The sequence below is a fragment of the Vicugna pacos genome, chromosome 1 (genome assembly GCF_048564905.1).
Source record: "Vicugna pacos chromosome 1, VicPac4, whole genome shotgun sequence".
Lineage (NCBI taxonomy): Eukaryota > Metazoa > Chordata > Mammalia > Artiodactyla > Camelidae > Vicugna > Vicugna pacos.
Genome location: NC_132987.1, coordinates 52,259,706 through 52,285,316, shown reverse-complemented (window position 1 = coordinate 52,285,316; position 25,611 = coordinate 52,259,706). Strand labels below are relative to the sequence as shown.

The 25,611-nt window shown below is 39.8% G+C and overlaps 1 protein-coding gene across 1 annotated transcript in view; it reads left to right on the top strand.

Annotated features, from left to right (window-relative positions):
- MCF2L2 (MCF.2 cell line derived transforming sequence-like 2) overlaps nt 1–25,611 on the top strand; it is a 205,053-nt gene that overhangs the window by 98,569 nt on the left and 80,873 nt on the right. The window contains exons 11-14 of the mRNA XM_072962053.1: nt 1,748–1,939; nt 4,196–4,387; nt 14,184–14,361; nt 18,860–18,951. Of these exons, the coding sequence (XP_072818154.1) occupies nt 1,748–1,939; nt 4,196–4,387; nt 14,184–14,361; nt 18,860–18,951 (654 nt within the window). The remainder of the gene's footprint in view (nt 1–1,747; nt 1,940–4,195; nt 4,388–14,183; nt 14,362–18,859; nt 18,952–25,611) is intronic.

Here is a 25,611-nt window from a genome sequence, read left to right as displayed (position 1 = left end):
AAGACAACAGGGAGCCAGGAGAGGGTATGAGACCCGGGAGTGATGTAGACACGATAAGACGTTGTGATGGAGATGCTGCTGTGTCAGCAGTGTGGCGTGTGATTGGAAAGAGAGCCTGAAGGAAATCAAAGAGGTGACTGTCACAGTCAGAAAGCCCCAAGGTCTGAACACACAGTGACAAGGAGGTGGGAGGGAAGGGCGCAGAGTTCAAAAGGTATTAAGAAAGGGGTGTGCTCTGTGGGGCTTGGTGAATGACTAGCTGGGTAGGGCGCAGGGGTTTTGAAATTGTTGAAACCATAAACCACTATAAACTAAGAGAGGGGCACACTGTCATCACCCAGAATCCTCATGACTCTCTGTGTTGCTACAAAAAGCTAAACCAGGACAAATGTAGCGTCCTGGATGCTCAGTGTGGTCAGCGAGGGTGTGTGTGGGCTTTCCATTCTGGAGGCCTTTGGGGACTTGGTTGATTCAGGTCAGTGTTCTTCACACAATTCCAACCAAGCAGCCTCCCCTAGTTCACTGGTTCATTCATTCCTTTATTTTATTGACCAAATATTTATGGGATGCCTACTAAGTGTTCTCATGGAGTTTAAATATTGGTGGGAGTGGGTGGAAGAAGGAGGAATCATACACTAAAGAAAAGAACCATTTAGGCATGGTGAGCCATTCTGATTAGGGATAGGTGGGGTGGGAACCCTCCTGACAGTCCAGAGGCCGGTCACGGGCCAGCCTTGCAGGCAGGCCTTTCTAAGGACAGCAGTCTCAGGCTGCTGTGTTAACTCTTCTGCGCAGCTCGGCTAGCGCCTTTTCAGTGAGCCCTTCCCTCACCATCCTATTTACAATAGCAACTCCTCCTCTCCCTGTTTGATTTTCTCCATAGCACTCATCACTATCTAAGGAATTATATTATCTACATATTTGTTATTGTCTGTGTCTCCTACTAAAATATAGGGTTCATGAGGGCAGGGATTTTTGCATGCTATGTTTACCACCAAACCCCCAGCACCTGGACAGAGCTTGGCACATGGTAGGTCCTCAGTAATACATAGTGAATGAATTAAAAACAGAAAAAAACACGGTACATGTGATTAGGACAAAGTGAGCCATGCAGAAAGAGGTAGGAGATGCGGTTGCTGAACAGATGAGGTCAGAGCGAACAGGGACCTTGTGGGTTACAGGAAAGGCTATAGAAAAACATATTTCTCATGATCCCCCATAGGGTTGCCCACAAAAGATCTTTACCATTTTTGCAATCTCAGCTCACTCCCCACCTTCCTCGAGGCCATGTGTCTGTCCCTTTTCCTTTTCCGTTTAGTTGACAAGAGAATTCAGAGTCTCCAGTTCTGTGCAATATAACACTTCATGCTTTTCTGCCCTAGAACTTACCACATTTGTAATAATCTAATTACTTGTATAACTTATTTAATATGTGAGTTCTCCGTTGGATTGAAAATTCTTGGCTTGTTAACACTATACCCTCAAAGCCTACCCCAGAACTCAACAAATATTTGAAAGATTGACTCTCTCTCCTTCAAATTGCAGATTACCCTGAACTAGGTGAGACGTCCTGGGGACCTTGAACCACCCCAGCACTTTCCCAGGTTCCCTGCCCCAGGCTCTCGGCCTAAGACCTGACAAGCATCTCCCTAGCCTCCCTCCAGGTTTGGAGCACACAGTGCCAGGGAAATACCAGCCTCTCCATGACCTGGCTTCTGATGCTTGACTGTGAACGTTCACCTCACAGGAGCCTTTGGAAAAGGCCCAGCTGCTTGCAGTAATTGGGGACCAGCTCATCCAAAGCCACCACTATGCAATGGACTCCATCAGACCCAGGTGCACAGAGCTCAGGCACCTCTGTGATGACTTCATCAATGAAAACAAGAAAAAACATGAGATTTTAGAAAAGTCCTTGGAATTACATAGACAGCTGGACAAGGTGAGCAAAACAAAGCCGTGACCATGATGTGTGTAAAATTTTCTGAAGAATGGTCTTAATCGTACTTGTCCACCCTGCCTCACATGATTGCTGAGAGGATGAAGTCTTTCATGTGAAACAATTCTCAAGAGGCATTAAAAACTGCAGATTCTAGGTCATGAAAGTACTGAAGGTCAAAAATGCCCCAGCCATCCCACCACATCTCATTAGAATGAACTAAAGTTCATTTCCTCTGTGTGGACTCAGACTTACAGAGTGTGTTTTGGCCTGGCCCTGCGGGACATTTCTTGAGAAAGATCTTAATGAGAAAGATCTTAATGGCCTCATCTTACAGAGGCAGAAACTGATATTCAGCATGGTTAAGTCAATGGGTCCCAACATTTGGTACATGAGGTGAGCTTGCTATAATTGCAGATTTCCTGATGTACCACACTGGAGACTCTGATTCACTAAGTTTGGATGATACCCAGAAATCAGTATTTTCATCATTACCCAGGTGATTTGGTGTAGGTGGTACGTGGACAACACTGAGAAACCCTGGGATAAGATATTGCCCAAGACCACATGTAGGGTAAATAGGGGATCACAGACTTGAAGTCAGGACTGCCAAATTACAGCCGCCGGGCCCCTTAGACTAGACAGCAAGGCTGTATGCAGAGCCCTCACAGGAAGGGGACGCGGACCCTGGTGCCCTTCAGCAGTGATTTCTGAGTCCAGGGCCTGGTCAGCAGGCCTGTGACTTCTGGAGTCATCCCTGTCAGCTGTTCCCAGGCAACACAGAGCTCACTGCCATGAGTCAGCACACTCCATAACCACAGTTGTTTCTCTGTGATGGCGCGGGCACCCACCCAGGCTGTTTACATCATCCCATTGCCAAAGGGATTTTAGTGTCAATGAAATACAGCTGTTCCAGAAGCAAGTGGCTCAGAAGGGCCTGGTGCACAGCTTGCTCTGTGTGCTGAGCTCTCTGCAGGATTGGCTGCTGTTTTCCTTATTCAATTTCTGCTCTAGAGATAATAGCTTAAAGCTGGTGTGTGTGTGTGTGTGTGCGCGTGTGTGTGTCTGTGTATCTGTGTGTGTCTGTGTCTGTGTATATGTGTGTGTCGGAGAGCAAGTAGCTGCTGTGACCCTACAGAAGACCCCAGTTTAGTGTTTTCTGCAGATCTAGGCTTGATGTTTAAAGAGTACATTTTCACAGTATATATCAAAGCATAATTTCATCTGTTTTTGGATTTTCAAAAACATAGGAAGGAGGAGGAAAAAAGTTACTCATGGATACCTTCCTGCATACTACCCCCCTCCTCAGCCCTACACAATAGGAATCATAAGTTTTTAAATATCTTTATTATTTTCTGTTATTCTAAAAGTAGTATACATCCAGTGTAGGTAATTTAGGGGAAAATTACAGGCAAATTTAAGTTGCCTGTAATTTTCCTACTTAGACATAACACCTTTGGAGAGCTCCCTTTTTGCTTTTTTCTCCTCATAGTTCTTTTACAGAGCTCTCAGGTCATGTGTAAATGGCAATGCAGATGTACTTGCACTGGCAGCTTCTTTTCATGTAAATATTCAGACAGCACAAGGACCCTTGTCTTTCTGTTTAAGTTTTTAAAAAGTTGAATTGTTAGAATTCATCACCTATCTGTTTTCATTCCAATGTTCTGGAAAATTTGGGTATTGCTGTTCTGAGTTACAAAGCTTTGCATTCTTAGATGCTTCCCTTGAAAAGACAAATGCTAAATAATGCAAATGTGGACAGAGGAAAAGTGGTGTGTTTGTTAAGAGACATTCCCTCTCCCAGGAAGACCCCACATAGGAGCCAGGTCTAAAGCCTTATTATGCACCCTGTGCTTTTGTAACCAATTAGGATACAAGACAAGTGGTCTAAAAGGTAAACCCAAAAAGCCATCAGTTTCATTTGTCTAAGATTAGACCAAAGGTAGAAATACACAACTCTTTCCTTTGAACATGTGGCAATTACTGTCAGTGGGGAAAAAAAAAAAGAATGGTCATACGATTCATTTTTTGAATGGGTGGCTTCCCTGAGAAGTGTACAGATGTAAAATCGGTTTGGGCTTGTGTAGCTTATGGTTGTATTTACAGTGGTTGGACCTCTAAACTTGATACTATCACATGACAATTTCCCATTTTCTCAGAATCCTCGTAGACCCTATATGAGCTCAGACCTCTTGAGGATTGTAGTGGCTGAGTTGTGGGCTGGCTAACTGCACAGGGTACTATGTTTCCTTCCCAAAGGTCAGCCAGTGGTGTGATGCGGGAATCTACCTCTTGGCTTCTCAAGCTGTAGACAAGTGCCAGTCCCGAGAAGGAGTTGACATTGCCTTGAACGACATTGAGACATTCCTGGACACAGCAAAAGAGTACCAGTTACCCAGCCCCAAGGAGTTTTACAGCCAGTTTGAGCTGATCCTCACCCTTGATATGAAGGTAATGTTTCTGGGTTATTTTGATCATGTGGTTGGGAAAGGCATGTAGGGAGACTTTGCCTGTTGCCTGAGAAAGTCCATGTAGGATGTGCTGAGCGGGTTAACCAGTTCTTGAATCCTCAGGTGGCCTCTTAGACTCCTGGTTTGTGCCTCCTAGCAAACTGACCCTTCATGGTCTGACTCAAATACCACCTTCAGTCATTCATTTCTCTACGAGTACCTACGAGCATCTTTGATGTATCACACACTGTGCTGAATGCTGAGGACACAATTATGAGCAAAAATAGATGTAGTTTCATCCTTCATGGAACTTACAGTTTATGTATGGGAGAGACTGACATTAGTAAACATCAAACACAAAGCACAAATATGTGTTGCAAGCTGAGATAGGTACTCTGGAGGATGGATTCAGGGTCCTATTGGGCATGTGACAGGGGAACTTGACCTGGACTGGGGAGTCAGGGAGGTCCCCTGGGAAGCACCACTTGAGCCAAGGCCTGGAAAATGAGTAGAGAAGATGGGAGAGCCTTTCTGGAGAAAAGGAACAGCATGTACAAGGCTGCAGGGCTAGAAGAGACTGGCACAAGTGCAGAACCCAAAAACCGGGGTGGCTGGAGTACAGAGAACAAGGAAAGAGTGTCTGGGGTGAGATCAGAGAGGGGCAGATGAGATGGGGCTCTGTGGGCCATATGAATGAGTTTGGTCTTTATTCTAAGAGCCACTGAAGGGTTTAAGCAGGGGCATAACTTGATTAGATTCGCATTTTGAGAGGAACATTCTTCTGTTAAGCCAGCAGTTACAGACAGCAAACCTTCCTCTCAGATCCACATGACCTTGTATTTACTTCTGCTGGAGGGGCTTTTTTTTATGTCTTTTGAGCATCTGGTTCATGTATTTTCAGGGTTCTACACACTCAAAATGATTGAATAGAGTTTGGTGTAGGCACTGTGTACAAAGAGATGGGCAGAACTTAGGGAACCCGATATGGATAGTGAAGCACCCTGGGCTATCAAGAAGCAGGGAGCAGTTACCATCCCTAAACCTGAAAGACAAAGGGGAACCCAGGAAGCATTACAGCTATGACTGTAAGAGCTGTGGCCTTGAGCAGAGGAATGCAGTCACTGGGGAAGAAATATATACCCCTACTTTTCTCCCTCCCTCTCTCAGATTTCCTGGTAGTGTGTCCCATTGGCCAAATCCAACTGAAGACCATGGGCATCTAGTGAGCCCATCTGATGGAGTCGTAGAGGTCAGCTTCCTGGGACACAGAGCAATATATGGAAGATGTAATGTGGGATCAAACAGAATACCCAGCACATATAGCTTTTTGAATTAAATTTAGGGGACACCTCGAAGTCCATCCAGGGATTCAGGCTAAGAATCTTGCTCTAAAATGATACATAGCCCACTGTATTCTAGTTACTTATTTTTAATGTCTGTCTTGTTTATTACACTGGGAGCTGCAGTGAGTCAAGAGCCTCATCCATCTCTGTGTCCCTGTGCCTAGCCTGTGCCTGGTTGCCAATCCATGTTTGTTGAACAAATGGGTGGACAGGAGGCAGAGTGGGCTGAGTGCCATGGAGGCAGCTTGGTATGGGGTTGTACCTTAAAAGTAATGTTCTTTCCCTGACTCCTCCCAGTGAGTTTTGGTGGTAAGGTGTGATCTTGAGGTGGTGTGTGTGTTTGTTGCGGGGAGGGGGGCGGTGGTTAGGCAATTTACCTTCCCCCAATACAACGACCCTTTACTTCCCAAAGAGAAGGCTCACCTAGTGTTAGTACTACATTGTAGAACCAGAATCAGTAGCCCCAGTTCATATTCCTAAGGCAGAAATATCCCACTCAGCTCCACGACCATTAGCTTCTCAAATAAGTGTATCAGGTCAACCAGGGAGACTTGTAGCCACAGCTGCCATTCTGACCAATGTCAGGAAACTTCATGACCACACCACCCACTAGGAAATGAATAAAATTTAACCAGTCACCCCTGGGAAACAGGCAGAAACATGGAGGGAAGAGAAGACCAGAAGGAAAAAAAATTTAATCCAAAATGGACCAAATAAAAAAAAATCCCCAAAGCCCATCGTTTCTTCTTTTGGTTTAGAGTAAAATTCTAGGTTATAATATTGAAATATCTTGTTGTGTCAGGGGGCTTTGTTCACTGAGGAGTAATGACTTGATTATCAAAACAAATAATCTATACATATAAAAATTATCCTACTTATATGCATATACATTAGTTGGTTTAAACATATGTATCTCCTTCCTTGGGTACTTGAGAGGGCCCGGAAACAATGAGACCCCCATTATCAATGAGCACACCTACCACCGAGATCTTGGTTTCTAAAACTATTCTCCAGTAAAAGAAAGCTGGGCTCCTTAGAGAAATGGCTGATTCTAGGACTGGACCAGGAAATATACAAAATAATTGTAGAACAGGAGATCAAAATATTGGAGTAGGAGGATGCCAAGCTCACCTCCCCACACAAACACATCAAAAATATATCCACATGTGGAGCAATTCTCACTAAAAAACAAATTGGAGATTGGCAGAAAGACTCTTCTGTGACCAAAGCTGTAAGAAATATCCACATGGAGTTGGGCAGGAAGGAAAGAGAAATGATCAGGTTGGGGCCACACCTCTAGGAGGGGACATAGCAGAGGAGAGGGATTACACAGGCTCAGAGAACCTCTCTAGGGAGTGAGCTGTTTGAACCACATATAGCAGATCTCAGTCCTGGGGTCTAACACAGGGAGGATGCCTCCCTTAGCTGGTTTGAAAATTAGTGGGCTGGCAGTGGGGCTGTAAGAAACCTAGACTCTGCTAGTGAAGAGTGGACACATGCTTGTTTACTTCTGAAACAATGCAGAAGAAGCAGGTTGAAACTTCCCAGGGCTCTGGCTTGTTTCCCACAACTGCCCCAGCATGCACCTCATTCCAAGCCAAGCACTTGCTCTGGCCCCATTTCCTCTGTGGTTCAGCTCCACACCAGGGTGAGAGCTGCTGTGGCTGAGGGGAAGACACACCTGTTGGGGACTAAGCTGGTTTGGACTCAGCACAGCATCTGAATCGGACAGGGGTGGCCATTATTGGTATTCACAGAGACAGCAGATTGGGTGCTGTCTGGAACTATGACTGGTACTGGAACTGCCACAGCCCATACTCCCCCATGCCAGGCACCTTCTCCAGCCTCTCTTGCTGCAGTGCTGCTCTCCTCAGGGGCAAATGTACCAATACTAGGAAAGGGGAAAGCACACACTTAGAGGGAATAGAGCCAGTTTGGACCCAACCCTCAGGGTTTCTGTTCCAGCAACTTAGGACCCACTCCTGCCCCCAACAGGGGGTGGTATTGGCCACTGAGCAGAGGAAAAGCTCTGGTTCACACCTGGCTCTGGCTCTAGCCCCTCCATCTCCAGCTCCACCTCCTATCAAGGAGCTAGCTGCCAGCCCACCCTGGGGAAAGACAACCCATGTTCACTTCAGATCTGGGTCATCCACCAAAGCCCCTGGGCACCCACAGACTGTATAGGGATGCTTCCACACAAGGATATCCCTTCAAGCCTGGCATAGGTTACTGTTTCACCTAATTTCATAGAGACAGAGAAAGTTAAGAAAAATGTGAAGGCAGAGGATTTGTTTCAGATGAAAGAACAAGAGAAAACCCCTAGAAAAACAACTGATAAAGAAATAACTTATCAGATAAAAAGTTCAAAGCATTAGTAATAAGAATGCTAACTGAACTAGGGAAAAGAATAGATGAATACAGTGAGAATTTTAACAAGGAACTAGAAAATATAAAAAAGAACCAGTCAAAGGTGAAGAATACAATAACCAAAATGAAAAACACATTAGAAGGAGTTAACAGCAGACTAGATGATATATAAATATGCATAAGTGATCTGGAAGATAGATTAATGGAAATTACTCAATCAGGACAGCAAAAACAAGAGCAAATTTTTTAAAATATGAGAACACTTTAAAGGACCTCTGGCACAACATCAAGAATACCAACATTTATGTTATTTGGATCCCAGAAGGAGAAGAGAGGAGGAGAAAGATATCTAAAGTGTATTTGAGAAGTTGTGGTATATTTATACAATGGAATACTATTCAGCCATAAAAAAGAATAAAACCATGCCATTTGCAGCAACATGGATGGAACTAGGGATCGTCGTTCTAAGTGAAGTAAGCCAGAAAGAGAAAGAAAAATACCATATGATATCACTCATATGTGGAATCTTAAAAAAGAAAAAAAGACACTATGAACTCGTCTACAAAGCAAAAACAGACTCACAGACATAGTAAACAATCTTATGGTTACCAGGAAAAGGGGGTAAGAACGGATAAATTTGGGAGTTTGAGATTTGCAAATGTTAGCCACTATATATAAAAATAGATTTTAAAAAATTTTCTTCTGTATAGCACAGGGAACTATATTCAATATCTTGTAATAACTTTTAATGAAAAAGAATATGAAAATGAATATATGTATGTATATGCATGACTGGGACATTGTGTTGTACACCAAAAATTGACAAATTGTAACTGACTATACTTCAATCAATCAATCAATTAATTAAGTGTATTTGATGAAATAATGGCTAAAACATTCTGAGCCTGAAGAAGGAAACAGGTATCCAGGTACAGGAAGCACAGAGAGTCCCAAAGAAGATGAACCCAAAGATACCCATATCAATACATATCATAATTAAAATGGCAAAAGTTAAAGATACAGAATCTAAAGACAGCAAGAGAAAAAGAATCATATATAAGGGAACTTCCATAATGCTATCAGCTGATTTTTCTGCAGAAACTTTGCAGGCCAAAAGGGAATAGCATGATATATTTAAAATGCTGAAAGGGAAAAACCTACTATTTGGGATACTCTACCCAATTATTGGCAATATTATCATTAAGAATTGAAGGAGAGATAAAGAACTTCTCATATAAGTAAAAACTAAGAGTTCATCAATACTAAACTGACCCTAAAAGAAATGTTAAAATTCATCTCTAAATGGAAAAGAAAAGGCTAAAATAAGAAGTAAGAATCTATAGGAAAGGAAAAATCCCCCCAGTAAAGGCAAATATATATTGTAAAGGCTGTGGATCAACCACTTGAATAAGCTAGTATGAAGATTAAAAGACAAAACATTATAAATTCAACTGTAACTGTGAAGGGATAAATATGAAAGTGTAAAATATGACATCAAAAACACAAAACATGGGGGAGAGAAGTAAAAAAATGCAGCTCTTTTAGAATTTGTTTGAACTTAAATAAGTACCAGTTTAAAACAAGTTAATATAGTTACAGATTAGCATATATGAATCCCATTTGGTAACTACAAATTGAACACCTACAATATAGACACAAAAACCAGAGAAGTTACACATGCATACCACTAACAAAAATCATCAAGCCCTAAAGGAAGAGACTAAAAGAGGAAGAAAAGAACAGAAAAGAACTACCAAAACAACCAGAAAACATGTAACAAAATGGAAATAAATACAAAGCTATCAATAATCACTTTAAGTATCAATGGACTAAATGCTCCAATCAAAAGACATAGGGTAGCTCATTGCTGCTTACAAGAGACATGCTTCAGAACTAGACACACAGACTGAAAGTGAGAAGATGGAAAAGGATATTTCATACAAATAGAAACAAGAAAACAGGGGTACCAACACTCATATCAGACAAAATAGACTTTAAAACAAAGTCTATAACAAGAGACGAAGAAGGGTACTATATAGTGATAAAGGGATCAATGCAGGGAGAGGATATAACTCTCAATATATATGCACCTAATATAGAGAACACCTAAGTATATAAAGCAAATATTAACAAATATAAAGGGAGAATTTGACAATAATACAATAATAGTAGGTGACTTTTAACACCCCATTCACATCAATGGAGAAAACATCCACATAGAAAATCAGTAAGGAAACTATACTCTTAAATGGCACGCTGGACCACTGGACTTAATAGATATCTACAGGACATCTCATCCAAAATCAGCAGGATACACATTTTTTTCCAAGTGCATATAGAATGTTCTTCAGGCTAGATCACATGCCAGGCCACAAAACAAGTCTCAACAAATTTAAGAGGACAGAAATTCTATCAAGCATTTTTTTGTTTTCTGACTACAAAGGTATGACACTAGAAATCAATTACAGGAAGAAAAATGGGAAGAACACAAACATCTGGAGACTAAACAACATGAACAAAATTGATATGCCTTTAGTTAGGCTCATTAAGAAAAAAAAAGAGATAATCCAAATTCAGAAAATAAAAAATGAAAGAGGAGAAATAACAACCAATATCACAGAGATACAAAGAAATTATAAGAGAATACTGCAGTTATATGCCAACAAATTGGACAACCTAGGAGAAATGCATAAATTTCTCGAAACATATGACCTTCCAAGACTGAATCAGAAAAAAATATACAATCTGAACAGACCAATCACTAGTAGTGAAATTGAATTTGTAATAATGATAATTTAAAAAAAAATCAAACAAAAGTCCAGGACTGGATGGCTTCACAGGGGAATTCTACTAAACATATAAAGAAGAGTTAATATAAAACATGCCAAAAAAAAAAAAAAAAGAGCTAATAGCTATCCTTTTCAAACTATTCCAGAAAATTTGAAGAGGTAACACTCCCAAATTTATTCTACAAAGCCACCAGTACCCTGATATCAAAACCAGACAAAGACACTATCCAAAAAAAAAAAAAAAAAGGAAATTATAGGCCAATATCTCTGATGAATGTAAATGCAAAAATCCTCAACAAAACAGTGCCAAACAGAATTCCGTGAATGCAAGGATGGTTCAGTATCTGCAAATCAGTCAATGTGATACACCACATTAACAGAAGAAAGAATAAAAATCACATGATCATCTCAATAGACACAGAAAAAACATTTGACAAGTTCAACAACCATTTATGATCAAAATTCTCATCAAAGTTGACATAGAGGGACTGTATCTCAACATACTAAAGGCTATTTTTGAAAAACCCACAGCTAACATCATACTCAACAGTGAAAAGCTGAAAGTTTTTCCTCTAAAATCAGGAACAAGACAAGAATGCCCACTCTTGCCACTTCTATGTGGCTAGGATGCCTCGCCACAGCAATCAGACAAGAAAAGAAATAAAAGGCATCCAAATTGGAAAGGAAGAAGTATAACTGTCACTGTTGGCAGATGACATGATACTAAATAACCCTAAAGTCTCCACCAAAAAACTATTAGAACTGATGAATGAATTCAGTAAAGTTGCAGGATAATAATTAACTATAATAAATAATTAACTAATAATTAACTTTCAGAGAGAGAAAGTAAGAAAACTATCTCATTTAAAACTGTGTAAAAAAGAATAAATTTAATACCTATGGAATAAACTTAACCAAGGAGGTGAAAGACCTATACTCTGAAAACTATTAAACATTGATAGAGGAAATTGAAGATGATAGAAATGGAAAGATACCCTCTTTCATGGATTGGAAGAATTAATATTAAAATGTCCAACTGCCCACATCACTCTACAGATTTAATGTAGTCAATATCAAAAGCCATGGCATTTTTCAAAGAACAATCCTAAAATTTGTATAGAACCACAGAAGACCATGAATACCCAAAGCAAATTTGAAAGAAAAGAACAAAGCTGGAGGTGTCATTCTCCCTGACTTCAGACCATACTGCCAAGCTATAACAATCAAAATACGATACTGGCACAAAAATAGACACATAGAACAATGGAACAGAATTGATTCATTGATCTAAGGAGAACCCAGAAATACACCCACACAATTAATTGACAATCATTCATTGAGTCAGATTTCTTGATCTCTGTGCAGAAATTAACACTCATGTTTCAGTTTCCTCAAGCTAATTTCTGGGCCAGAAGGGCAGGGTAGTAGTGGCTGGTCACCATGTTATCACCATCCCCCCTAGAAACACAAACTGAGATTGCCATGATCCTGACGTAAGGGCTTTTGGCTTCTTTTGGGACTTGGACTCATAGCTGTGTTATCAGAATCTCTAGTCCACTTTTCAGCTGAGCTTCCAAAAGCCAGGGGCATAGTCTCTGAAGACACCTTTTAAACACAGACTCTGAGTAGAAGTTGGCAAACTACAGCCTGTGGGCCAAAGCTGCTTGGTGCCTATTTTTGTAAATAAGGTTTTATCAGAACACAGCCACTGTCATTCATTTATGTATTAGCTATTATCTATGACTGCTTTTATGCTACAACCACCGAGTTTTGGAGGTGCAACAGAGACCAGATGGTCTGCAAAGCCCGAAATATTTACTATTTGGCCTTTTACAGAAAAAGTTTGCCAACCCCTGGTTTAGATCAACACTTTCCAATAGAAATATAACGCAAACCACATATGAAATTTAAGATTTTCCAGTAGCCACATTTTAAAAAGTGAAAAGAAACAAATGAAATCCATTTTAATAATGTTTTATTTACCTGTGTCCCAACTATCATTTCAACAATCACTATTATATAATTAATTGTATTGTTAATGAGATCTTTTATGTACTTTTTCATGTACATCTTCAAAATCCAGTGTGTATTTAAACTGACAGCACAGCTCAGTTCAGACTAGCCGCATTCCAAGTGCTCAGTAGCCATGTACGGCTGGTGGATACTGCAGGGACAGTGCAGGTCTGCTTCAGACCCTCCAAAGAGTGAGACCTGCTCCAGATCTCGGTGCAGAGGTCAGCCTTGACAGGGCTTTAGGCTGTAGGGGAACTTGTTCAGTGGCTAACACTCAAGCCCTCAGGGATCTTTGCTCTTTCCCTCAGAAGACGGCCCAGCATAGAAAAGACAAGTTTACTTTTCCAGTTGCAAATTGTAGCAGCCTCCCTGGATGTGTGCTGAGTCTCTGCTTTTGGAATTCAGCATCCTCCAACCACCCTGCATGGATTATGGTGGCTCAGCTCTTCTAATTTTGGGTCCCTTCTTTTGGTGGTTAAAATCATCCACAAGGTGGATGTCAGAGTCGGCGTGATAAAGGCTAACCACTTCCTTTACCCCGCAGAGCTAGAGGAATGTCACATTGAAAGAAATGTATCCGCTGAATTTAGGCCTTGGGGAAACTCAGGTGAAACAGATCTTGTTTCTTGTTCCCCTGAACCTCTGCCTGAGGGCATATAGTCAGTGATGAGAATGTGTTTGAGTTTCATCTTTCCTGTGGTGGTTCTTCGGTTTCTTTCTTTCCTCCTTATATAGAGAGGTGTCTCACAAAATAAAATTTAAATGTGTATCCTTTTAATTACAGGTTCTTGTGGTTCTCCTAATCTTAGCTCAGAATTTAGCCACCTCTGTGCCCCAGAACACTTAACAGTCTTTTCTCCATCAGGGCCTTTATTCTGGTTAAATTTCTTATTTTGAAATCCTTGTGTTTTATAAGTTGGCCTCATGCCATTTATTCATGGCCTGTGGCGTCCTTTTCTACTGTGAGTGAACTTGGCTTAGTGAACATTTACTGAGTCGACATGTATTTACCGAGCACTGCTCTGTGCTAGGCAGTGTTCTCAGCCCTGGAGGCACGGTAGTGAAAAGATGGACAACCTCTGTCCATCAAGTGGGAGAGCAGACTCTTAGAAGCACAATCTGTACAAGGTGAGATGTGCAATGACCTGCATATGGATACCTGGAGAAGAGTCACCTGAAGGAGATAGGGAGGCAGGGAGAAGGAGAAGATGGGAGAACAGGGATACCTCATGTCCTCAGACTCAGTGCCAAGCAACCAACTCATGATCTGCTTTTGTTCCCACAGGCCAAAGCTCAGAAAGTCCTGCAGAAGCTGGGTGATGTGCAAGAAATATTTCACAAAAGGCAAATGAGTCTGATGAAACTGGCAGCCAGACAGACTCGCCCAGTGCAGCCCGTAGCCCCTCATCCTGAGTCCTCCCCAAAATGGGTGTCACCAAAAATCAGCCAGCCCTCTGCCTTGGGTAGGTTATTTGGGGAAGGAACTTTTGTGGCTTATGATTCACCAGCGCCCATGAGGGCTGAGATTATGGTGGTTTGTGTTATTTTGACAGATATTATTTAAGACAAACTACAGATATGAAATAGTACAGGTGTCGAAGACTTAGAGAGTTAGGTAAAACTGAGTGCCTGGATGCCAGGAGAAGCTCACAGTCTAGCAGAGGAATAATATAAATGCACAAATAACATTAGCATAAAATAAAGTCCATTAAGGACCTTTAAAAGGCCCACAAGAGTCTATTAGCAAAGTTGGTTCTTTGAAAACAGAAAAAAAAAAAAAGTCCTTACACCCATCCTACATGGTCTTGATTACTGCAGCTTGTTAGTAAGCCTTGAGATCGAGTAGTGTAAATTTTGCAACTTTGTTCTTTTCAAGATGGTTTTGGCTATAATATTAGTTCCTTTTCATTGCCATATAAATTTTAGAATCACCTTTCAATTTCTACTGGGGTTATGCATTGAATATATAGATCAATTTGGGAAGAATTTTGATCTCACCAATGTTGATCTTCCAATTCATAAATGTTATAACTCTCCATGTATTTAGGTCTTCTTTAATTTCCCTCAACAATGTAATAGTTTTGCATGTAAAGATCTTAGGCATTTCATTTTTTTAAAACTTATAATAAATGGAATTTACTATATATAACTATCAATAGGAGTATATTTCTGTATAGAAATACAATCATATCATCTGTGGATAGGGACAATTGTACTTTTTCTGTTTCAGTCTCTATGCTTCTTTCCCCTTACTTTATGATAATATCTGGGACCTCCAGTACAATGTTGAGCAGAGGTGGTGAGATCAGACATCCATGTGTTTTCCCTATGTGCAGGGAGAGAGTTCATTTTTCATCTTGAAGTATGATGTTAGCAGTAAGTTTTCCACAGGTGCCTTTTATCAAATTGAGGAAGTTCCCTTCTATTCCAGTTTGATAAGAGTTTTATCATGAATGATTACTGAATTTTTCAGATGTCCTATTTGGTGCATATATTGTGATGAATACATATTTTTTCTTTATTGATTAATATGGTGGATTACAATGATTTATTTTCAAATGCTGAGAACAATCATGCATTCCTGGGTAAACATTCTTGGACATGATGTATAATTTGTTGCTTCATGTATTTCGAAAGTCTGTTATTAAGCACATACATATTCATAATAGTTATGTCTTCCAGATATACAGGCCCTTTTATAATTATAAATATCTCTCCTTCCCTCCTTATCTTTAACAGTAGTTCTTGTCTTGAAGTCTATTTTGTTTGATATTAATACAGCCATTCCAGCTTTCTTATACTCAGTGTTTGCATGATATATTTTTTCCATTCTTCAATTTCTGTCTTTGTTTTTAAAATATATTTCTTGTAGGCAGCATATAATTGGATCTTCTGTTAATCTCTGCCTTCTAATTGGAGTGTTTATTCTATTTACATGCAATGTAATTATTGATATAGTTGGATTTAATGCTACTGTTGTGTTATTTATTTTCTACTTGTCTCATATGTTTCTTTATTCCTTTGATCCTCCTTTCTTGGATTCTTTTGGTTTAGCAAAATTTTTTCAGTATTCCATTTAAATTCATCTGCTGGCTTTTTAGCTTACATATCTCTTTGCATTGTTTTTCCCCAGATGTTTCTTCTAGGGATTATCATATGCATCCTTAATTTATTGCAATCATCTTTGAATTAACATTGTAGCACTTTATTTCAACACAGGAGATTTGCAGCAGTAGAATTCCACATACCCTTTACGCATCCTCTGTGCTATGCTTATCCTCAGTATTACATCTACATGTGTTTTATCCCCCAACAATATTGTTGTGTTATAATTTTTGCTTTAAACAATTGTATATCTTTTAAAGAAATTAAGAGAAAGGAAGAAAAAAAGAAAATGTGTATTATTTTATATTTAGCCTCCTAGTCACCATTTCTGGTGTTCTCTATTCCTTATCGTAGATCTGAATTATCATCCTGTGTTCTGTCTCTTCAGATTAATGGTCTTCCATTAACATTTCTTGTATTGCAGGTGGGTTTGCAGTAAGTTCTTTTAGTTTTTATTTATCTGGAAATTATGAGGTCTTTTTGGTAACTCTCCATTTAGTATAATTTACAGTCCCCTATCTCTCATCACATATTCCACTTTTTAGAATTAAGTCTTGATAACAGTTTAGTGAATTTCTTACCTGAATTTTTCCACACACACACATGCTCACACAAACACAAGCACACTCAGACACATTTATGTACACATATACCGCAGTTACACAGACATTCACACACACAGAGACATCCTTCTTGGATGGTTGGAAACAGGGTTTGATTCTCCTGACCTCTCATCCAGGGCTCATTCCCAAAACTAAATTATGCTCACTTCTATGACTTTACTTTTCTCACTATTTTAAGGGGCATGTTTGTTACAAGTAAATACAGCAGGAATGATAGGTTGTCTCTCAGCTTTTGAAACACAAGAATTCATAGTAGGTAATGACCTTCCTACAGGACAGATCTTTGAACAGGTATTGCTGACCTTGGTCAGGCAACTTGCTCATTTTGTGTAGCAATCTTGCACTTTTGTTTTGGAGACTAACCACTGAGTGTGGATTCAGGCAGGTCGCTAACAGGATTTTCAAACATGTTTGTTTAATTCCTTAGTAACTGAGACCATGCCAGGATAAACTATTGTATGTCACAGTGTAAGGAATGTGGTCAGGGCTGCTTAGAGATGGGAGTTAGAATCTCAGCTCTGACTCTTGGTAGCTGGGTGTCTTGGGTACAACATTCAACCTCTCTGAAGCACATAAGGAATGTGAAAAAGTTCCTTTGTGGCAATAATAATAGCTAAAATATACTGAGTGCTTTCCAAGATCTAAATACTTTATGCATATTAACTCATGAAATTCTCGTAACACCATATACTGTAGGCTTTTTCATTATTCCCCACTGTACAGATGAAGAAGCTAAGGCACAGAGATTACTTTGATAATGTGTGCTTCCTACATGGAAGAGCAGGACTTGAACGCTGTTGGCATTGCTCACACGCCCCTGCCTTTAACTTCATCACAGTACTTAACCAGGATTAAGGGCAGGTGCTTCTCAGTCATGGGTGTTGCCAATTAGTGTATGCATTTCTAGCTTCCTGTTATTATGCCTGGAATCTCAGCTTACAGAGATCCTGCAGAGGGTGAGAAGCCCAACAGATTGTCCATTGTTATAAAGTAGCTTTAGTGATCATATAACCTGGAACAGCAAACAGTGTGCTTCACAACTGATTTCAGCATAACATCCATGGAAACCCCACAGAAAGCTCGCGCTGCTTCCAGTTTGCTCACAGAACCTGACGGCTGGGAGGGGCCTCTGGAGGCAAGACAGTCAAGCTCCATCAAGTCTACCATAGATAAGAACCAAGTTCACGTTGGTGTCATTAGATAGATGACACTTTGACCATGGGACCTATATTTCTATCCTGTTCTGGGATAATAACATGTATCCTGTGAGTTTCCCAAAGGAACTGTGCCTGTGCATTCAAGGGTGGTAATGGTGACAAGTAAGAACTCAAAATACCACTTACTATTACCCTTGTAGCCCCATCCCCAGTGCAGCCCTCCGGTAAAACTGGGTTAGAAAGCTCTGAGCCTAACCAGGGCTTCTCCTCCCTAAATCCCAATCTTACTGCCAAATGGCCATGGATTTTGAAGAAGGGTATCTCCCAGGTGTCTGAGAGTCCTGTAGGAAGGAGAGGAGGGAGATAGAGTGACAGATGAGGGAGCAAGAGCAACACTGTCCAGTTCCCTCCAGACTCAGCTGATTCTTCACATAGTCATCCCATCCACTAAAAATGTGGTTCCATCAGTTCTGGAATCCAACTGTTAGATCATCAGATTAGCAATGATTTCTGCCCTTATGTAATCATAATGTGTTTAAGTAGTAAGATTTTAGTATTTTTCTAATTTCTGTAATAAGCACAAGTTAATTAGCTATATAATGGAAAAAATACATTCAATAAAAAGTGAACTGAATCTGGTCTTCCAATCCAAGAATAAGATCAAGTACAATATCACACATTGCAAATCATAAATGCTAAGCAGCAGTGCATAAAACAATCCATGAAGTTTGGAATAGTTAGAAGACTTCATAAAGAACATGAGCTTTTAGCTGGACCTTAAAAATGGGGATGATATTATATTTACCAATTTGTTGTGGTTTGATGTTTCATGTGATGTTGGGTATGACTTTTTTTCTCTTGAGATCAAATGTCAGATGCCTGGGGTCAAGGACTCTTTCTTTTCTGCCTCTTTCCTTCACCTCAAATTTCATCTACTACCTTGGAAATCACTGTAGCAGCTCTTAATTGAGCTTTACTAAGCAACTGCAGCAACATGGTTCAAGTCAGTCTAAGTGCTCTGAGTTATTTAAAAGCCAAGTAGCCAAATTAACGGCAGGTTTTCTTTGGCTCTCTAGCTCCTCATCGGAAAACATCTGAGGAACCTTATGCAGAAGCACATTTGAGCTCCCTGGGAAAGGAAGATGACGAGACTAAATTTGAAGTCAAGGTAAGATCACTTTTCCTTTACCAATAGAAATTTCTGACATGAGATTGCTGTCATAATTATCAATAAATCAATAAGTTGTGTTCCCCTATTTCATACCTACCATCTCCTCCTGAGGACATGCCCATAAAGGCACATAGCATAGATTAGTGCTCCCAAAAGCTGGAGTTTGTAGGATTTCTTCCTTTTCTTTCTTCTTAATTGCAACTAGAAATGAAAAGCTATTTGATCATGTACATTAATTGTTGGTAGATATTGTTCTATTGAGGGAACAGTCATTTTATTCATTCCTATAATCTGTCTTCAAAGTTGTTAGAACAGTATATGGTTTATATATGAAAAGACCATGACAAAATTGCATACGCTATACACATACACACACAGATATATAGTTGGTGAACTCGAATAAGCAAGTATAATGGTCAAGGTGGTAGAGGAAGCGGGGTAGGAACAGAGGCTGCCAAACTTTCTTATTTTGGCCAACAGTGGCTGGCCAGACTTCTGCTTCTAAAGCCCGAGGCTATGAGAAGACGAATGAGGAGAATCCACAGTCATGAACAATATGAGAAAGGGGCTTTGTGCACTAAATCTTGGACTTAGAAATCAACTTAGAATCAGTAAATGCAATTAGTGTTTCCCAAGGTAGGTAGTATAACCAGGGAAATCATCATTCCAAAATATGTAAGAAAACTTGTAAGAACAAGGTAGATTGGAAAAGGTTTGGATTCATTTCTGCGTGGTCCATGGGCCATTAAAAGGGAAACAAGGAGACTGATTAACATCAAGAACAATTATTGTTTCTTTTGTATTGGGGCTGCTGTCCAAGACAGATGACCAGGAAAGATAAGAGGACATGAATCTGACTCCAGGTGACAATTCTGACATCTTTTTGGCCTTAGGCCTCGAACTCAAACATGAAATGAGCCCACAGCCAGTCTAGGAGAGCGAATCATAACACAGTTCTAAATGCCCTCCCTGCCCTCAACAGTAAGTGTTCCCAGAAAGAAAAAGGAAAGCTATAACCCCAAACCATTCGTGATTGCTGCTGGAGTCACTGATACTCACGACCTGCAGTAAAATCATGGTACGATTTATCATCAGCAGAGAACTCATTCCCATAAAAAGGCGTTCCTCTTCTCTGGCAGGAAGATCTTTGCTGTGCCGGTTTGCAGGAACTGGACAAGTTCAACTTGAGGAGGTGGCCGGGATTCTCGGGGCGGGTTGGCAGCTGTGAGGGCATGTGCTTGGCTCGCTGAAGCTGCCTGGGAGAGCCTCAGCGGAGTCATTCCCTGCGGTTGCTGGCAGTTGTGATGTGGCTACTTTCTGCCCTTCACGTCACCAGTTAGAAGCAGAAAGCATGACTCCCTGGGGCTACGTTCCCGGGGCTGCTCACATCACAGCCTCTTCTTTGGAGCTGGAAAGAAGCCAAAGGCGGAGGAGGATTTCTTTTTCCTGAACGTCAACCCTCAGGAAAAAGGAAGAGCTGCTGTCCGTGAGCACCAGCAAACAGTGTTCCTGGGCACCTATTAAAGTCGTTTAAAATAGCAAAGTCCTTTTCAGGCTTCTGAGCAAACAGGCTCCCTCATAAAATTTATTTAAAAAACAAGAAAAGCCAAATGGAGAGGAGAGGGAAGGGATTCTAACACCGACTGACAGCCAGACCTTGTGCCACGTGCTGTGTGGACCTGATTTCATCACAAGTCCTCAGTACCTTGTGAGGAAGGTGTTGTTTTCCTTCTCAGCATCACAGATGCTGAGAGATTCTGAGAAACTTAAGTGAATTCCCCCAAGGCTCACACAACTAAGTAAATGATTGAATTGGAATTCGAAATTAGCAGTTTACTTACTCTAGCAGTTTACTTATTTATCAAACTTACCCTAGCTACCTGAATCACTCACTTAATCTACCTAATGAGCAGTTTACTTAACCTTTTATCCTCTAAATTTCCTCTTCTGCAAAGTGGAGATAAATAAAGTAACCTCACAGGTGGTTGATTAGATGAGAAATGTATGGAAAGCACCTAGCAATGATGCCTGACATATAGAAGGTTCGTAGTAATGTGAATTCTCCATTTAACCCTATGTTTACAGATAGAACATTCTATGTAAAAGATGGAAAGGAACTGAAGGAAGATCGGATTCAGGCCTTACATTAAATAGCTTCTCCTAATCTCAAATATGCATCTTTTTTTTTTTGCCAAATGATAACAGATTAGGGCCAAATTCAGTTCTTGGCTTTCTTACTCCTTTGAATTCCAAAAAATTTCATTTACCTTCCTGATCCTCATCAAGAGAACTGTGTGAACCATAAGCATGTCACTGTTTACTTCCTAAGATTTGAAGTCTAGTCATTCTTAGCGCTAATAAGAGATACAAAGGATCCATCAAATCCTTGTGACAGCCCCCAGCCAAGCTCTCTGAACAATTCCTAGAATAAAGAGTCTCAAGTTTCCCTGTGTACTGCAGCCCTGAGTTTATTCATAATGCAGATTCTCAGGCTCCACCCACAGAAATGCTGATTCAGGAGGTCTTCACTTATTATAAATGTAATAAAGCATTTTTCAAATTTGTGATTTTATATGAGTTAAGTAAGATTTACAGACAAGTGAAAATTAAGTTACATTGACAATTATACACCAAGGTTAAATCCCATGAAATCAGTCTGAAAAACTTCAGAATGTATGGGCAACTTCTTTTCAACATCCTTGGCATACTTATTTCCTTCTTATTTTCTTGGTTTGGGTATGGAAGAAAGGTATCTTGTGACATGTTCCTCACTTCCTGATATTTTTAACAGAACTACAGACTTGTGTATCATTGGTTAAACAATGTTGCAATATTTGCAGTTTTAAGGAGACATTTCCCCCATCAACAAATACTGTAAATAGTGTTTAGAGTATGAGTACAACCTATAAAAGCCAATTTAACCAGTAAGAACATTGAACTAATTACTAACAATTCTAGTTGGGAAATTCAAGATCTTAGATAAAAGAGACCCTGGAAAAGTTTTGTAGAGTTTGCATCTGGGACCCATTTCCTTATCTTTCTCTAATCATTTCCCATTTCCACAAAGCCTCAGGACCACTTTTGGCTATCTCTTCAAGCCTGCCCTTCCTCTTCAAAGGGCTTCAGTCTATAAAACATCCTAAAACCTTCCCCTCCCCTCCTTCTTGGAAGCCTCCTCCCAGTGCAGCTGTTCTGGACTAGAGGTAGGAGAAAATCTAAGTGAGCTAACTCGCAGCAACTCATGGCTGAGTGACTGACAGCCTGCTAGCTTTCCTGCAAACATCTGCCTTTTTTGAAAAGAGACTGGCTGCCCTATTATCCAAAGGAATCTTTAGGCACTGGCCTCTTCAGGCAATGCCTGTGAAGAGTAAAGTATTTGCTGGGTAGGGCCAGCGAGAGGGCACAAATAGGACAGACCAGCCAGCTAGGAATCCACTCACAGGATAGTTTCTCTAAGTGGTTCCTGTTTTTTAAGTCCTTTCGTTTCTTCACATCAGAACCCACGGCATCTCACAAATAAGAAGGGTGGGGCTTCCCCTTTCCTGGCAGTCCCAGAGGGGAAGGCCACTGCTTCTCATGGCTGATGTTCTCCACTCTGGGGCGGTGTCTCTGAGGCCACCCTGGACTGAGGCTGGAGGTGAATGCCCTTTGGAGAGGTTTCCTTTCCTTTCTTTCCCACTATCCTCCCCTAAGCCATGTCATTCTATAATCACTCAGTGATTCATATTTGTCATACCTCTTTTACTTTCCCAGGTTTTCACAATTAATTGACAAAGCCAGGAAAGTCTTAACCTTAAACACTTCTTGCAGTGTTCACTCTTCATACTTTAAATTAAGAGGGTATTTCAGCCCCTTATCTGCTTTACTTTCTCTTTCTCAGAATTAGGTCTAGCAGCTTCTCTTTTTAAGAAATGTGATAATGTAATAAATTGTACTTTCACGTTGTTACCGGATACCATCGCTTTAAAAGAGTTGGAGCTGAACTTGTTTTCCAAGCATTCCTAAAATCATAAAGGGAAATTACTTAACTTTAGGGAAAAACTAATTTGATTCCCTTTCAAATATTGCTGTCTATCTCTTGTTTGGGGAAGAAAAAATACAATGTTCATAATCAATCAAAAATTAGCTCTTGATACTTTTTAAAATGTAAGTTTTAAAATTATGTATTCTTGTGGGTATAGCTCAGTGGTAGAGTGCACACTTAGCATGTATGAGGTCCTGGGTTCAATCCCCAGTACCTCCATATAAATCAATCAATCAATCAATCAATCAATCTAATCATCTCCCCCCTAAACAAATTTAAAAATTTTAATTAAATAAATAATTTTAAAAGATGATATATTCTTCAGAGAAATTGAAATAAAATTTTTTTTACAAAATTCCTTCAGGCTAGGCATCTAGCCTGTTTTTTCAATTTTGAAAATATGTCTTTCTTCCAAATATAGGGGGGACAAAACAATCAGATTCTATGTTGTTGAGAAGACATGTGAAGCCATCATTGAAGGTGATCCTAGAAAACCTAGGTTGATGGGTTGGTGTCACTTTGAAGCCAGGGTGAGGTGAGGGCGCAGGGAGTGATGCTGGGCCTGAAGCAGCTACCAGCCTGCCTGCCTTCACTGCCACTCTTTTTCTTCAGAATAAAATGAACATACAGGGAGAGGGACTCTCCCACCTGATTGGCCTCCCAATAGAGTAGTTTATGGGTTGGTTCCCTTTTAAAGCACCAATTGGCTGAGAAAAATCTCTTCTTCAGGATGTCCTAGAAGTTTCTCCAAGTCAGGATAACTGAAGGGAAGCAGGATATGATTTTACATGAAACTTGTTGCTCTGCTTTAAAAGAATGTCATCTTATAATTCAATAAGACTCATAAGGAAACTCTAACAAAGAAATATTACAGCAATTGGTAGGTTGGTCTGTGGTCAGTTTTCTTGGTCCATTATTTGAATCAAAGGACCAGTATCTGAAAGAAAAAAAATAGCAAATATTTATTTGAATATGCTCTCTTCTTCCTAGAGTTTTCAGGAAGCTTAATTTAAAATTTTCTCAAAAGTACTCTGCTTACAATTTAGCTTTCACGTCATAATTGGAAGCAATAGCACCTATGTTGGTGTTTTATATTATAAGCAGAAGAACATTTCACAGCCAAATCACAGATTTCCCTTATTCTACACAAAAGAAAACAGATGTTCAAGGGAGATTAAGTGATTTGGCCAATATCTCTCAGCAAGTGAGAAATACGGGGTCTCTATTATGCATGAGCAGGTAGCAACTGCCCAGCAATTACTGAAGTTCAGCATGCTGAGTGCTTTACATAATTACCTATTTTAATCCCCACAAAGTAAATATTAAACCGCCAACCATCAGTGCCATTTATTAAGTCTCATCTTTGTGCTAAGCACTTTAATACATTATTTCTAATCACCACAGCAACCTTCTGACATAGATGTAATTACTCCTGTTATACAGCTAGAGAACTAAGTTGTTACCTGAGGCCACTTTTTACAAAGTAAGCCAGGGATTTCCACCTGTATTTACCTCTCACACTTCAATTTGTGTTCTTTTCACTCTATAATAGGTTTTTAAATTACAGGTCATAACAGTGATAGTGAACTCAGTTTGGTGGGTTCACCAGCATTTAAAAATAAATAAATAAATAAATAAATAAATAAATAAATAAATAGAGCAGGATGAAATGGGAGAGCATAATTTCAAAATAGGATGCATCACATCACAAAAATCACAAAACCACTTTTCAGTTACATGTACATCCGTTGTACGTTTTTTTCCCATCACCACCAAACAATTAACTGAGTTCTGTACTGTCTATCTGCAGATAGCATCAGAATCCAAACATTGGGGGGTGGAGGGTGGGAAGGGATAGAATGGGATTTCAAAATTGTAGAATAGATAAACAAGATTACACTGTATAGCACAGGGAAATATACACAAAATGTTATGATAACTCACAGAGAAAAAAATGTGACAATGAGTGTGTATATGTCCATGAATGACTGAAAAATTGTGCCGAACACTGGAATTTGACACAACATTGTAAAATGATTATAAATCAATAAAAAATGTTAAAAAAAATTCAAGAGAGACGACAGCCTAAACTGCAGGATTCTCAATGTATTTAGAGTTCCAATAAAACATTTTTTATATATATGAAATATTTTTGGTGCTAAGACAAAACTTCAAGCTTTGAGTTACTTTTAAATAAAATTAACATAAAGCAATTATAAAAAAAAAAGAATCCAAACATTGAGGGCTTACAGGACTGCTTCCATGCCTCCTTCAGAAGCCAATCACAAATCCAAGTTGTCACCTGTGCTTCTGACAGACTGGATAGGGGTGCTTTCTAAAAGTCAGTGCATTAACATAAACCCAACTGTGGTTGAAAGGGGTTTGTTATGAATGTCAAGACACTCTTTATCACTCTTATCACAAGAAATTTAGAAGGTTTTAGGAGCTCTGTGCCAGAAACGGGACAAAAACAAAAATATATTTCTCATTATAAATCACAATATGTGTGTTTAAGTGTCATTATGTAAAAGTTCTTCTTATGGGTTGTGGTCAGATTTTTAAAGCTACTGCTCTAGAACATAACTGACTTGTCTAAACCTTCGCAAAACATTGGTATACAGTGCAATTAACTA